The 16,154-nt window shown below is 41.3% G+C and overlaps 2 protein-coding genes across 4 annotated transcripts; both read right to left on the bottom strand.

Annotated features, from left to right (window-relative positions):
- Positions 1 to 3,563: 3,563 nt before the first annotated feature.
- LOC124209556 (KAT8 regulatory NSL complex subunit 3-like) lies at positions 3,564 to 7,147 on the bottom strand. 3 transcript variants are annotated; one of them, XM_046607597.1, is made up of 13 exons: positions 7,009 to 7,147; positions 6,825 to 6,946; positions 6,569 to 6,764; positions 6,067 to 6,512; positions 5,767 to 5,998; positions 5,469 to 5,710; positions 5,153 to 5,398; positions 5,005 to 5,088; positions 4,880 to 4,932; positions 4,687 to 4,814; positions 4,532 to 4,597; positions 4,274 to 4,454; positions 3,564 to 4,149 (listed from the first exon to the last, which is right to left on the bottom strand). In XM_046607597.1, the coding sequence occupies exons 1-13, from the start codon at positions 7,075 to 7,077 to the stop codon at positions 4,049 to 4,051; spliced, it is 2,166 nt and encodes a 721-aa protein (XP_046463553.1). In that variant the 5' UTR covers positions 7,078 to 7,147; the 3' UTR covers positions 3,564 to 4,048. The 3 variants fall into 3 exon arrangements, with proteins under 3 accessions (XP_046463553.1, XP_046463554.1, XP_046463556.1); XM_046607598.1 differs by having other exon boundaries at positions 4,880 to 4,929; positions 7,009 to 7,141; XM_046607600.1 differs by having other exon boundaries at positions 3,564 to 4,131; positions 7,009 to 7,141.
- Positions 7,148 to 9,198: 2,051 nt separating this feature from the next.
- LOC124209559 (progestin and adipoQ receptor family member 3-like) lies at positions 9,199 to 13,439 on the bottom strand. Its single transcript, XM_046607603.1, has 9 exons — positions 13,397 to 13,439; positions 13,092 to 13,263; positions 12,120 to 13,012; positions 11,157 to 11,319; positions 10,933 to 11,085; positions 10,128 to 10,325; positions 9,959 to 10,049; positions 9,842 to 9,873; positions 9,199 to 9,729 (listed from the first exon to the last, which is right to left on the bottom strand). The coding sequence occupies exons 3-9, from the start codon at positions 12,515 to 12,517 to the stop codon at positions 9,556 to 9,558; spliced, it is 1,209 nt and encodes a 402-aa protein (XP_046463559.1). The 5' UTR covers positions 12,518 to 13,012; positions 13,092 to 13,263; positions 13,397 to 13,439; the 3' UTR covers positions 9,199 to 9,555.
- Between the last annotated feature and the right edge of the window lie 2,715 nt (positions 13,440 to 16,154).

Consider the following 16,154-nt stretch of genomic DNA (forward strand, 5'->3'; position numbering starts at 1 on the left):
GGAAGAAGAAAAAGAAAAAGAAAAAAGAGAGAGAGTGAGGCTTACCTGTCAAAGGTTGCCGTCAGTCTTGACTGAAGCGTGTCTGTTGAGCGTGAGCGTGTAGGACGGACCCATAGACCAAGCACAACGGCACACTTGCCTAGCTCCAACAATCGGCTGCGGAGCTCGCCGAGGTGAAATGAAACGATGGCAACTTGTTCCAGCCGAGCAGACAGACGCAGGATAAAAACACACGTGCGCGATGAGCTGGTACGGCACACAGGAAAAAAAAACACAATCGCGGGATGCGGGAGGGCCTCCTTCATTTAGTGCTGGACAGCGGCCAGCAATAGTTTCGCCATTTTTTTTCACGCGCGCGGCCACCGTGAAAAAGATTTTTCTCTGCAAGTTCGAAATCAATGGGTTGTTCATCAATCAAAAACCGAGCCAAAACAACAATGGAGCACAGCAAACACTATCGGCCAATAATAAATGTCAATATGCCAAATATAGAGGCAAGGCGGGAATTTCAATCGGGTGGGGGGGTTCAGCGAAGGTCAAAATAACAACACACAAAAAAACAAGGCGTGAATATTGGCGCGCCAATTTTTGAATGTGTCCAAATTTCGTAGCGGTTGAAAAACACACAAGGAAATGAGGAAGGGGGGGAATAGAGAGACGGGAAAAAGACTCTGCGTCCCGGTCTGATCACGGCCGGCAACTGAGCAGCCGCCTGGTCCCGCAGGCAGCCAACACAGCATCCCGTGGCAGCTTAACACAACACGGAGAGAGAGAGAGAGCCTCCCTTCCATCACGCGGCGGCCTTATTCCATCTCTTCTTTTTCTTTTCTTCTTTCCTCTCTCTTCTCGCTCCTTTCTTTTTCCCCTTTTGCCTTTTAAATATGTCCATTACGGGTCGTCCCAGCTCACACAGACCAAAAGGACACGCCACCCATTTTTTTTCCCGACCGTCCATGGCTCAATTGACTTCACGTCATCACGGAGAAGTAGCTACCAGCCAAACTACAAACCGTCTGTTTAGGACGTCTCTTCCGAGCATTCATAAAAATGGGAAAAAGAATAAACGTTATTATTATAAAAGAGAGATATCAACCAAATTGTTTCAACACCTGATGGCGAGAAGATGAAGCTATAGAGAAGAGATTCTTCTTTTTTATTATCGGCCTTTTTTTTTTATTTTTTGTAATTCCGGAACAGAAGCTGGATTTCCTGGCCGTTTTCATGGCGAACACCCGCTGACCCGAATCGACTGAATTTCCCATCACTATGCAGGAGCTCCATCTAGTAACAGCACGGAATCAATGTGAATGGGAAATCGAAGGAGAAATAACAAACAAAAAAAGAAAGGATCAATGAAAATAAATCTCTGGTGGCAAAACAACAACAACAACATCGAGTGTATATACGACCGCACGTATAATGTAAATTCCCATTTCCAATCGAGCGGAGTTCCCCCCACCGCCGAACTTTATTCATTTCCCCCAACCAGCACCGTCAATTTGAACAGTAGTCCCGAATTTGGCGGGATAGAGCGCCGGGACCGAGAGAGGAGGAGGAGGACGACGACAATCATTCAACAGTTGAATTAACGGGAATAGACACAGTGACAGAAACAGAGGAATAAAAGGAAAAGAATTCAATAGAAATAGAGAGAGAGAAGAGCCCAGAGCTGTTGCCACAATAATAATACCGAAAGCGAGTTCATAGTGAACGAAGCTACTGGCGATGGATGCGCACACACAAACACACACTATTCAGACTCTCCATCCTTTTCTTTCTCGGCTACTGGAACATCGAAAAAAGACAATCCCCCAAACACAAAGTCATTCATTCGAAAATAGCAGCGAATCACTCGGCCGTCCGAGTCGCCCAAGCGCTGTTGTTGCGCATCTTCTTTTGATTTTCGACTTATTTTAATCATTCCGGGAAACCTGACAAGACGATATTTCTACTGTTTTTTTAAGTTGTAATACCGTCCAAGAATAAAAAACGGTAACGAAATGACATTTCGTTATTCTGTTTGATTCACAAAAGTTGATTTTAAAAGGGAAGGAAACAAACAAAATTTAAATTTATAAATTTAACGGAAAAAGGAAATAAAATTAACTATTTATAGCCGATTGTCAATCGAAAAATGCCATGGAAAGAAAAAGAAATCAGTGGCGCGCGACTCTCATTTGTTGCGTGCGGCGGCGCTTTTAATGAAAAGTCAACACACGTTCTCGTCACACGCACACGTCCACCCGAGTTTTCCCTCATTTTCTCGACGAGAATGTCTCACGATTTTACGACCCGAAAGGGACGACACACAACAACAACAACACGAAAAACAAAAACAAAAATGGAAGTGAAGAAAAATCATCATCAAGAAATGAAAAAGACTTAAAACACACGGGCGAACGGCGCGCGCGCGCAGTCTGGATTCAATCTGCAACTTGTGTGTGTGTGTGTTGTTTGTGTCGACCCACGTTTGGTTTTCACCGTCGAAGCGAGTGGGAGATGAGTCGACTCGACGGGAATGATGGATCACCATTTTTCTGTTTCTTTTTAACATTCAACACACAAGAAACGACTAAACCGCCCTAAAAATACGATTTGTCAATCAAAGGTGAAGGGAGACGGACGAAAGGAGACGGATGCCTAATGAACTCTTGCCTTTGTACGGTCACCAATTATTGATCATCTTTTAATTTCTAGTCAGCGATTGTCATCCCAACGGCCTTTCACACTTATTCATCAAATTCTTACCTTCTTTTTTGTGCGCGTCGTCCTTTGGAAATTATTGACAGACAGGGCTGCTGGATGAATTATGGATGAAGATGTGACGATCCAGTGTCGAGTTTCTTTTCTCTCCATCCAAGATAAAATTTGGTGAGATTGATGAATACAGTGTTCACTGTACGACGAGACGTAAAAGGGGTCGGGTCCGGTACCGGAATGACACATGTGGCATTTAGAGTTGGAACGGCACAGGAGTCAGCGAAGAAGAAGAAACTGTTGAGTGAAGACGGAAGAAAAAGGCTAGTAGCTCAGCTTTCCCTCCCTTTGCATATAGGACCTTGCTAATGAGTGTTCGCTTGGGCGCCAGAGAAAACAGTGACACCTCATCAGCATCGGGAGCCAGCAACACAGCAATGTCTCTCTCTTTCTTTTTCATGGCGGGGGTCAAAAATATACAACCCCGTCAATGATTGCGTCCGTTTGGGAGAAAAAGAGAGTACAAAGTTACATTAGCTGCTCACCAAAAACTAATTTATGTATCTTATCCATCTCTTTTCTTTTCTTTTTTTTTAAGGAGGGAGAGGAAACTTCTTGTTTGGTTTTCCTTCCGTCGTGTAAAAGAGTCGAGCGCTTGAGAGAGAAAGAGCGTCACAACCCGAAAAGAACTTTTCCATCAACCAGGCGGGATCTATTACAGCTGGGCTGGCCATCTTCGGCGCTCTCTCCCGCTTTTCTTCGTGTGTGACGATGACACGGCACGGTCCTCCTCCTTAATGTGTTACCTCTTTTCATCTCTTTCAACGCCGTCTCGGGACACCTAAATTTAGACATTCAAAACTCAATCAAATGCGAGAGCTATTTACTGTGAACTCTGTAGGAAACTCACCACACAACAAAGGGGGGATTAACAAGATACTTGATGCAATTTTCACGCTCACAATTTTTACCATTAATCGGAAAGTTGTGTCTAGTTTCTCACCAATCTTCAACAAAAATTGGGACAACTTGAACAATGGTATCAAATACAAATTTTTTTTCCAACTACGATTTAAATACAATTCAGTCCTATAAAGAAGAAAACATCCTGCATCTTCTGTGCTTCTATCATTGGAATAAAGAAATCGCCAACAAGAAGCTTCATTATTCAGACAAAAGACTTTTTTGGGGGGTCTCTTTCATTTTCGAGTTTTGTCAGACGCTGGAGGAGACAAAATCGGGAAAAATGTAAAGATAATTGATAATGCCGGGATAGTTATTTTCATAGTGCTTGTCCGTAAGACCAGGCGTGAGATACACAAAAAAAATTTAGTTACGACGGGGTTGTTATCTACTCCGGTGGATCCGCAGGTTGGTTCTTGCTGTTTAGATTTCGGTTGCGATTCTCAGCACTTAGCCGCCGGCAAACGTCGGCTAGAGGTAAATCATCTGCTATAATATCCGTATAGATTTACACAAATAAGAAAAAGAAAGAAAAAACCAAATGATAAACCCAATAGAATGAAACCAAAAAAAGAAAAGGAAAATGAAATAAAAAGCAGTTTTAAAAATATACCTTCGTCGCCACTGTATTTAAGACAGAAATCATCGTCTTGCATGCTGTCGTCTAGTTTCTGAGGTGTTTGGCTGTGCTGTTGCTTAGACATAAACTCATTGCAAAAGCGCAAATCTTCCATAATCTCATCATCATCATCGGCAGGAGGAGCCGATTCTGTCTCGGAGCTATCGCCGCCTCCCTAGCGTGAGTTATTGCCATCAATATTCATTCCTTTCTTCTGACGTAATGTACAAATAATAATTTCACGCAGTTTACCTTGCATTCCATCGGAGGCTGAAAGCCTTCCTCTTTGGGCGATCCTTGAGAACTACCGACGCTCGACTATTGACCAAAGGGAGAACAGTGGAATAATTAGGATGGAACCGATGCAAGGAATGAAGAGTCAATTTAACTTTCACATTAATTGTTACCTTGCAATCAATTTCCACACTATCCAAAGAATTGGAAATATTTGCTCGCTGTGAAGACCCACGAGGTGGTAAATGGTCAGTTGACGTTGGTAGCGCACGATGAGTACTTAAGGAACGTGCAAGTCGACCTAGTTTTCGAATAAAAAATTATTTATCAATTACTTCGATAACAAAATCGCCACTTTGTACGAACCTTTTGGAGTGGATGGCGAAATTTCGGAGATTGCTCTTTGATATGGGAGTCTGCTGTTTTGGTATTAAAATTGCATTAATTTTAAGAACATTAATTCAGCATAAACTACAATAAATGAGTAAAACCTTGTGTGTCCGGGCCCTGCTCGTCCACCTCGCACTCGAAGCCCAGTTCCACTACGACCCTTCCATGGTGGGGCGAACGGAGTACTGCAAAGCGAATAAATATTCAGATGAGAACAGATTGCAGTAATAAAATAGTTAAAGGTATCACCTTTGAGAATAGTTATGACCACTCAATGCAGAATGGGGTGAATCATCCGCGTCAACTTGATGCCTAGGCCTTTTCGTGAGTCCAGCGTTAAGTGATGTGGCATCAGACTTCCGCTCAACTGGACTCCTTTTCCCAGAACCTGGAGCAGGTACTTGGGTCAAAACTGCTGAAAAGAAAGTTGATATTTCTTCCAAAATACAGGTATCCACCATCGACTGGGTAACATTTTGTAGTTTCTTTTTCCATCTAAAATTTAAATTCGAATTCATAATTTGATATTCGCCAAGGAGATGATGTTTGCCAACTGATGACTTACTTTAGCATTCTTAACGAATCAACAGCACCGTCTACCACTATGAGAGAAGACTCAGCTTTCATACGGTGTCTGAGCTGCTCTATTCCATCTACAGTGCACGTCGAGGAAGATTGACCTACGATCAACATAGTAGGACATTTGATATCTAGAATGAAATCATCAGGTTCGCCTCGTTTGCCATCAACGCAGAAGAGTGGGAAGCCTAAACAAAGTAGCGCCGTAACTGGTTCTATATAGGCGACCTAAAGGAATTGCGCAATAAATTTTAACTCTCTGAGAGGTATAAAAATGTATTTACCTGTGCGGCTATTAATGCCCCTTGTTGAAGACCTGCAAGAACGATTGGGCGAGTCGGGCAGCCTGCTTTCAGCTCTTGGACTTTCTGTACCGTAGCATTGATGATGGCCTCAACAAACATAGGTAAGGGTAGTGTTTGTGGGGTCGATGATGTCTGGAGAGAAACAGTTGTTACTCTTCCAAGAGTCTGTAGTAGGTTGTGCCAAGTTTGAAAGCGCCTTGACCCATTCATACTGAATAAGGATAGATAAGATTTTATAAGAATATCATAATTTTTTTTAAATTTTAATGAATGTTTTACCTTGATAAAGAATTGTAATTATTGGTTCCTGAAGGTACCATAATAATGAATGGTGTTACAGGTGGAGCTTTGGTAGTTGCTGAAACACTGGGTTTCAAAGCAGGCTCCCAAGGCTTGCTAACAACGAAATTCAGGATTTGGTTGTTTAAAGCCAAAAGCTTGCTGTTAGTAAGAGGAGTGTTGAGTATTCGATCAACCAAGGTAGGCACTCGACTCTGGAGCACTTGTAGCATATTTATGTAACATAACAGATAATCTTGATTTAGATGTTCGATTAGTGTCAAATGCAGCCACTGAGTTATCTTCACATCCCATGACACTGAGGAAAGGATTATTCTCAATTTTTTTGCAGAACCTTCCACGTTGATTTTCTTTTGGATAGCTTCATTTTCAAGTTTTTCAGTAGCTAGTTTTGCCATGTTGTCTGCAATAAGCAATTTTACAACCTATTTCAAAGTAGATGAGCTTGACTGAACACAGTAAATGTTAAAAATGCATAGACCTTATTAAAAATTCGATTTTGCAATGGAGTCCATCCATCTCTTTTGACCGTTTCTTCCCAATCTGAATTATTTTCATCTGTTGAAAGAAGACTCAACTTCTGCACTGATTCCACATAATTTTTGTCAGTGACTTCAGTATCTAGGATAGAGTGGTGTTTTACGGGAGAAGAGACTTCAACATCTATCACATCATCACTAAAATTTTGAAAATAGTAAATAATATTGCAGTAATCCCATAAAGAGTAAAAAACATACCAAGCAGGAGAACTCTTCTCTGCAAAAAGAACACGTATAGGTTTACAATGGGCCATTTCTTGGCGCCAATTCCATGGTTTAGCATAGCAATGATCCAGTTGTACTGGGCTAGGTTCGGTACCCTTCATATTTAGTTGAAAACTTACGAACACAACCAAGACAAAACAATATGAATGTAGTTTACCGATCCATTAGGTATATTCCTACAAGTAATCGAAGCCTCCCGACTATCTTCCATTGCTTTAACTACCATTTAGTAGTTAAACTCAGAGACACGCGACCACGCGACTTTTAGACGCTAGACTGTTTATTATTGAGAAATGAGAAATGTTGTGCCGTGCACGTAGTTCTTATTTTTACCGATAGACGGACCCAAGCACGGCAGTCCAAAATTCATTTGTTTTTACACGAACAAAATTAATTTTACAGGGATAAATTAACCACGGATTAGACTATACAACCATTGAATGAGAGTTTATATTTTGACCTTCAAATGTTTCCTTTTCGTATTTTGTTTATTTTGATGATATCATACTGGCAGGACTCTTCCACATGCTTCCACCTTGAACATGAACACCAATAAAAGTTGGTCAGAAGTGAACGCGCGAGCCTAATTAGTCAGGGAGCACTTGTCAAAATGTACATAAACCTTTTGAGGAAACAACCCGTCAGGGAAAGAATGAGATTGTAAAACGCGTCTCCGAGTCAAATTGAATTGGTCGCTTTCACGCGTGCTGCACTTCCAAAGTCAGCGTGAGTATTGGGCAGTATGGGCACAAACCACAAACCTCAGAAATTGAAATTTATGGCCATTAAATGCAAAAAAATATGAGAATCAAATTATCGACAGCACAACGCGTCAATCGTTTGTTTTTAATTAACTATGGACAGTTTTATTGTCGGTTTTGTGGGAAAATACGAATTTCAGTTATCGGGCACCACTGTAAATTTGGCCGGGTAAATCAAATGTTCGAATAGTAATTTAACTGATTATTGGTATTTGAATCAAACATTTTATTTCATTGCTAATTTATAATTAAAAGTTTTATTACCTTTTATCAGACACTTGATGGAAATGAATTTCACTCATTTATAATAATTATAGTTTTATAGTCATATTATTACCAGCACACTCACAAACTTCCTTCCTTCTCCGAGGAACATAAACAACTGGCGGCTGAAGAAAATATTCGTGACCACCTGATGGTCATTTCTTGTTCACCAAGCGGTAATTGGCCTGATTATTGGACTTGAGACCAAATAAAAGAATAGCTAATAATTTTGGTAGAGATCAGTTGAGATTGTGAGCAGTTGTGTCGCTGAACGAACATCATCATCGTTTCTTATTAAAATTAAAATTTGTTTCCTTCCAATTGTGTCACACCTATGCTGTGAATGTATATAACCCTGTATGCTTTACTTGTATGACTGCTCTTCATCAATATGCGGTCCCAATACCGTCCCAATCATCGATACATGAATCTTATTTTACTTCTAGACTCACTCCCCGATTGATTAGTCGCTCTGTTGCTTTAAAAGACGTCTATCATAAGCATCGTAACCTATAAAAACCCGTTGTCTCAGACTAATTGGTTTCCGAAGTTGTGTCGGTCGACCGGTAGGTATCCGTAGGTCCGACCGTCAACCGCTACCCCGTTTACTCAGTAAAACGCAAGGGAGTCCAACTATAAGGTCCAGTATGCAGCGCAATGTTACGAGCGTTATACTCATGTCAGTTCAATTTTCCAAAACATCTTAATTTATTTTGCTTATTTCAATAAATTTACCCTTATAATTACTCTATTTTATTCTTGTCCTAACTGTGTCTCCATTAAAACGTGAATACGGCAATTGCCATCTGCAATACGTCATAACAATTTGCAATATTAATTGTGAAGTTCCGCTGCGCTGCACGCTGCAATGTACCCGCTCAAAACCTCCTTTGGGATTTTGTAATAATATGACTCTATTTATACAACTCAACTCAATTATATTGGAGTTGCAAGGGAGTCTGTCAAAGGGCAAAAGTTCTGGGCAAAGTGAAAATGTTGATGAATGAGTATGAATAAAACTTGATTTTCTATTTTCCCTTAGTTTGTTTTCGATTTAGATAAAAACTGATGTCATCGTTTACTTAAAAATGAAACACAGTCTCAGTCATTGTCTAGCACGAGTGCACGAACACAATAGTCGCTATGAGGTAATCAATGATAAATTGTGCCCTCTGCTCCAGCGCTCTATCACTAGGTCCTCATTTTGGTTTTACGTTTGTTTTGGTTTAACAGCAGATAAGGCTTTTCTAAAAGATCGAACAAGAATTTGTGTATGATTTGATCAGATGGAATGGAAGAAAATAATTAAATTTGCAGTGGTCTATAATTTTGTCCTATGTAATAATTCTCCTTGGTGCAGCCATATTTCAACCATTTTTACATAAAAATATGCACGGATAATATCGGTTAAGAATTCTACTTAAATATGGTTTGAAAATACCTGAAAGAAAAACGTACGAAAATAAAACAAATGCAAAAAGGTCAGCGATGATGATTAATGACGTGTAGAATAAAAATAGTAAAAGATATAGGGACTATCAATAATAATATGAGCTATGCAAAAATGTACAAATCGAATCGTTGAATCGATGATTGAGCCATGCATCCAACACGCACGTTTCTCCAAACTGGTCATATTTGCGCAAAATAACCATTTTTGTCAAATGTCGTTTAGACTACTAAAAGACGGTGCCGTGAGGGTGAAAGTTGTCGTTGGTGACATTGAAGACCGACGGAGAGGAAATTCCCGTTTTATCAAACTCAAAGCAGCCATGATGGGACCGCATGTCGGCAAAATACTTACCTACCATCTGCCAGTGGCAGAAAGCCAAGAAAATAATAACGTGCCACCACTGCAAAAATAATAAAAAAAAGGAAAGTATTAGAGAGACGTCTTAAGAGAGAACACGTTTCGCCATGACACGATTTTCGGCATGGTAACGTAACGACGAATTCGCAACTCACCTGGTGAGAACTACCAATAAAGTCAACGGAACCTGTTTCAACATTAATGAATGATAAAGGTTATCGAGATTGCAAAAATCTTGATCCAAATAAAATAAAAAAAACCAAAGTTATTACCTGGGAACCATATCTCGGGTACTTTGCTAACATAAAAGAACAAAGCTGCGCCACATATCAAGTACATGATACCTATCTGGCTCACCAAATCCTAAATTTAAAAAATTGCAAAAACCAAATAATTAGGTTGAATGCTGAACTGAACGATGTCAAGTTCAAAATTACGTACAAAGACATTGGGCGTGCTAAATCCGCCATTCTGCAAAATCCAGTGAATGCAGGGAAGGAATCCGAAACAACTCCATGAAACGAAGAAAATGAGGCGGGTGCGGCTGTAGTCATCCGTAAGAAATTTAGGCGTTGTCTGGAGGATCAAGGCCACTACGAACAGAGTTCCGCTTATGGTGATGTAGATTGTTCTGATTTCCTGTCAAGGGAGTTTCCAAGAAGAACATTAACGCTGTGGAAAACAATCGACCTAATTGCGGATCGATATTAGATGTAGTCAGCCTTTTTCCTATTTATTATAGGGCGATAGAGAAAAGTAGCTAAACAGAACGGATGAGAAAAGCTTTCGTTCTCGGTAATAAATACCCTACGTTTTCACTTTTTTTCTTATTAGACATAACATGGGCCTAAACATTTTGTAGTTCAAGGGCGGTAGGGTGGTGACGACTTTGACCTACTTACACTTTCTCTTTCGATCTTGCCCGTTTCTCCCGTTCACAACAACATTTCAAAGCTCGCGGCCACTTTGGAGGTGAAATCTGATAGTCTGTAACTGTAGGCTACTTTTACTTAACGATATCACTTGTTTTCATTACAGATCCTCCATGAACTTCAAAGATAAAAGAAACGGCTTAGACAAACAAAGAAAATTGGTCGCTGGGAGCAATGTCCCAAGTTGCCTAGACGGACTGATAATTCGACTAAATTTAGGATTGAGGAAGCGAAAACAAGAGGTATCTACAATAAGCTCCACGTACAAGCTAGTGAGAGGAGACGTAAGATTGATAAAATCCCAAGAGTCTTACGTTCTGACACCAAAATGCGTAGTAAATCCCTGTAGTGTAGATGGCCAAGAGGCTGAAGGAAATGCCACACAAGTCGTAAGAGAGCCAGCAATGGTAAAAATCTTTCGAATGACAACAGAAAGTGTGATAGCCGGTCGACATGGCCATGCAAATCTGTAAGAGAAAAATCGTCATTATCAATTGGTCGACCTATATCACAGACATTCCAATAATTAGAGACAAACCTGGAAGCAGAAAACTATCAAGAGACTGATGGCGCTGTCTTGCCATGAAGTCCCACCGCTGTTGACTAGCTGGAGGACTTCGTCCACAGTAAAGTAAGCAAAATAAATCCATCCGAGCAAGTGGGTCCAAGCATTGAGCGTCTCGTTTGTCCACCAAAACAAACTTGTATCCGAATAATTAGAAAAAAAGATTAAAATGATTTCAATAGCTGCAGTGCCAGAGAAGATTGTTTAATCGCAATATAAAATAACCGGTTAAGAAAGTTTACCGCTTTTACGATTGTCTGTCAGCAATTTCTTTTAATCGACTCTATTGGACAACAAAAAACTTTCGTTTTCAATTTTGCGGCGTAGAATCGCACTCCACTTTTGGTCGAGAGGTGCTATTTTTACTTGGCAACCCAGTTGAACAATACGCGACGAAAAAAAATTGGCAAATTGAGGTTAACGCGTGAGCACGTTTGCCTTAATCAAGGCTCAAGATGTTTTTTGGTTTTGTTTTCTTGTTTTCGTCTGTCGAGTTTGTCCAACAATTTCCTCAGCTTCACTGTGTGATTTGGCAGCCGTTCAACTTTAAGGACAGGAGAGAGATGTCCAAAAAGTCCCGTAAAAACGAAAGTTTATATACCTATCGGCTGTTATTTGATGTTGAATCTAGAGAGAATGTCTAACCAAAACGGAGAAAAAAGAAAAAAAAAAAGATATTCTACGGGGACTCTCATGTCAGGCGAAAAAGTGAAAGTTTCTTTGGTTGACCAAAGTGACGTTCACATAAAAAATTTCCACCCCGTCATTGTGGGTAATACGAATGCAACGTAACGGTTTTTGCGAAATAACGAGCCGTATACAGTTAGAACAATGTTTGCGAGCATGTGATATCGAACGGGACGGGTCATTTCGTTTTCCCTTCAATGAAATCTACTCTGCCAGAAAAGGGCCGAATGCAAATGATGTGTTGTTTACCTTCGTATGCAGGCCACGATTCCAAGATTGGTGCGGTAGCCTCTGTAGATGAACGGGTTGAATTGTAGAAATGAAGGAGCCTCGTGAAAATTCACCACAACCGGTTGTCGGGTAATAGCAGACGGGGTCGTTGAAGTTCGCATTGAGACCATCAAAGTAGAGCTGGATCCCGCCCGGAGCAGGCGGACCTCGCTCGACACGCTGCTGCTGCGGCTACTGCTGGTGCTGGCCGACCCAGACACATTCTTGTTGAGGCAATATTTCTCGTGATTGTTGTTGAATTCGTGCCGTTCCGACGTCTTGCGAAAATGGCGCGGAGAAATGGATCGGCTGCGCTTCCGCCTGCGGAGCCGGACATCCACCAACGGATCGTTCTCCACTTCCGAGTGCGGCGGCATCGTGACGGAGCTTGTCGGGTAGTCGGACGGAAATCCTGTCAAATGACTTGACGCAGGGGGCGACGAAAAGAGCGGGAAATACGTGTCCAAATAAGGGAAGGACTGCGATCCAGTCCAGCTCAAGCTCGAGTGCTACATGTACATCCGCACCTGACCAATCTCGGTAACTGACTGCTGGGCTGCCCGCGAGGACCTCGTGGCACACCGACTCGGTTGTTGTAGATTCGTGACCGCCTGGTGGCGCCTACTTCGTGGGCTATTTTTCTTTTTGAGCGCCCAGCTACCGTCTCTCTCTTTGCCTCCCATGCAACGGTGGGCCAGCAGTCGCGTTACATCACAATAGACGCAGCAGCAGCAGCAGACGCGAATCCGTATTAGGATCGTTTAAATTTTCGCCCGTGGCATGGCAACATGGTAGTAGTAACAATTCCTATAGGGCTTTCTAGACGATTTGTGGCCTTCAAATCTTCTTCTTCTTTCCAGACAGCTGGTCGTCTGATGCGTCAAAATAATATTACCATTTTTTAAAAAATAAAACAAGTGGCATTGGTTACTTAAAACACTAAATGTCTACCTTGAAAATAATCGAAGAAGAAGGAAAAAAAAGCGGGCGTTACGCCTCAGACTTTCTCACTTTCTATCGCGCCATGCGTTCCGTGACTCGAGTTGAGTTCGGTTTCGGGATTCACACGCCGCATAACTCGACTAGAAATTCGTCGGCACCGCTCGTCCGCTTTCACCCAGGCCTATTACGTATGTATGATACAAGAAAAAAAAAAGAAGGTAGAAGTTAACCTTGATGACTAAGGTTGGTAGGGAAATGAGCATTAAGCAATTTAAATTTCGATTCATGATGGATAAAGGTGGGGCCCGGTTTACCTGGCTATTGGTAGACTCTTCCAGCCGGTGGAAGGTCACTATACAACTGTTGATCGTGACCGTGATTTAAGATCGTCGCCGGCAAAAACGAGACGGCGACAGCCAACGGGTTTCAACTCTCAAAAAGGCCTGCTGTGTATCTGAAATATTTGAATATCGCTTGATATTTCTGAATACTGGGCTTCAGGCTAACACGCCGCAAGGAAAGACGAGAAGAACAAACACGTTTCGAATAACAATTTCATTTCGATGGGGGTTTTTTTTCAACACTTTTTACGGCTCTCATAAATCGATTTATTGAAGACTAAAATATCGCAAGCGTTGCGACTTCCTGGATAATAATTCTTCTGTAATCATCTCCGCCGCCACGATATCAATTCGTAAAATCATTTCCTCCACGCGCAGAAATCATCGGCCATGACAAACACTTGGTGATGACACGTAGGCTTAAGCAACCGGATACACAGGAATCAAGTTGGAACACTTATCCAGGCTCAAAATGTATACCCAACATTCATTTAACTGCGATCCAATCTTCGATCCAGAAATATCAGGAAGTGTTTATTCGTTACCATGCATCGGGACCCATCTCCTTCTGCACGTGCCGGCGTAAGCAAAGACGCGGGAAGCTTGAAAAGCATTTTTCAAAAATACAAAAGCGGTCATGTGCAGCGGCCGCATATTTCATATTATTCGCGCTCGGTAGCTGTCTTGTCTTGTGCTCTCATCAGTGATGAAAATGAAAATTCGGTGAGATCCATGTCGATTAGTAGAAAGCGTTTTATTTCGGAAATTCCTATGTGCTTCCCTTTCTCTCTCTCTCTTTATTTGCAATCCCGCGCACTTGATTTTAATATTTTACAGACTGTGGCGACCAAGTGACCAGCACAAAGCAAGAAATAAAAAAAAAGTAACTTTTCAAGTCGGCTTTCTAAAACCTAAAAGAGTATAACGAAATGTTGTTTCGAAATGAGCAGAAAATAATCACGAAAATACCACTTTTGGTCACGATAGAGATATAGGCTGTGATGTAAAAAATGATTGGATCGCGCATCGACGCCAATGCCTTATGGCAGGCCAATGAGGTCACACGAGTCCTTTCGCTTTTAAAAACAATTTGTTTTCTCTTTATCTATCGAAAGATATTCGTGACGTCATAGACCTCGTCTGCTAAAAAGGCCTGACGTTCCAAGCCTTTCAAGTCCAAGTTCAACGGTTATTCTATAAGAGGCCAAAAGTGCCTATAAACACCGATATCCGTCTATCTCTCCAAAATGTATGTAGATCGTAGAACTAAGACATAAAACAGGCTTAAAGATTTCTCTTACCTTGAATTGAATGCACCTCACACGGATCTTGTTTGTACGACGCCCTGAAGGATTCGAAATTTCTTTTTCTTCAATTTCAGCAACTGTGACTATGGCGGTCTGGCAGGGTTCTCCGAAAAACCTATTTTTAAATTTTTAAAAAGAGCGCCAACTCGTGGAGGTACTCCACTAAGTCCGCCCTGGAATGCCGCAACATATTTGTTTCTAGGGACGGGCAATTTCAAAGACTTGCCAACAGAACCTCTTCCAGGTAATGCAAAAGTGCTTATTTATATTCGCCAAAAGTTGTGCCAAATCAATTTGAAGGAGATTGAACTTTGCGGGACTCCGTCCGGTTTTCTTGTCGATTTTTAAAAAGAAAACAAGCGGTAAATAGATGTGACGTCATTCTTACCCCAACACTTTCACTCTTTGTTTGCGCACCAATTGGTCGAGTTAAGAAAATTTGTCGCCGGTTTGGGAGGTTTTCTTTGGTCGTAACGGATTGGTGTAATTGCCAGACGCTCTAGAAAAATGGGCGTTCTCATATGGTGACATACTAAATATTTGCCAACAGCTGAGAAAATACAACCGTGTACCATTTCACGAGGTATCAGGTACGTAGTAACTTGTAAGGGAATCTTGGAACTGGAACCTGACCCAGTATACATTTCCCTGCAAAAACAAAAAAGAAATAGTCAACAAATTTGTAAATAATAACAAAGCAGAAAGCGCTCGTACCTTGCACGCCAATCTAGATTGTGAATCAGGCAGCTGGAGATCCAATAACGACATAAAAGATCTCTGACCCATACCCAATCACCATTCAACTTTTTTTCCAGACTCCGTCACGAAATATTGAGGTCAGAGGCCTCGGACAGTATCCGCATTTGAAATATGTGCTAATCATTCTAGGATAACCAAAAAGAAGGTCGAACGCTATCGCAATACGCAGCTCGAGATTGAATCGCATTTTTGAAGATTTAGAAAAAAAAAAAAATAATAAATATTTGTACTATAGCCACAACAACTTAAGTGGGTCACCGAACTGTAGTCCTATTTCAAGATCGACGCCTTTCAACGCCATCTATTGAGGGAAATGCACTAACGATTTAATAAGCCCTTGAATGAGAAGCCGACACTTCAGGTTCAAAGTCAATTGGCTTCTCTCAAGGGGGGAGGCTTCTTCCTGTTTGGGTGTTACCTAAACGACCTAAGAGGAAGTTGCTGGCTCCTGGCATTGCAATATTTTTTTATTTTATTTTAACTCATCCCTCCACTTGGTACAAATCATAGGTGAGAGAAAAAAAAATGAATAGAGGAGGGCAAAACGAGCAATTGGGGAGGGAGCGGGAAGGAGGGTCCAGCAGCCGGTTTTCATATAACACGGATTGACATTATCCCGTTTTTCAACGAAATGATATAAGGTGAAAATAAGGAAAGGAATTGAA

The sequence above is a fragment of the Daphnia pulex genome, chromosome 12 (assembly GCF_021134715.1).
Source record: "Daphnia pulex isolate KAP4 chromosome 12, ASM2113471v1".
Lineage (NCBI taxonomy): Eukaryota > Metazoa > Arthropoda > Branchiopoda > Diplostraca > Daphniidae > Daphnia > Daphnia pulex.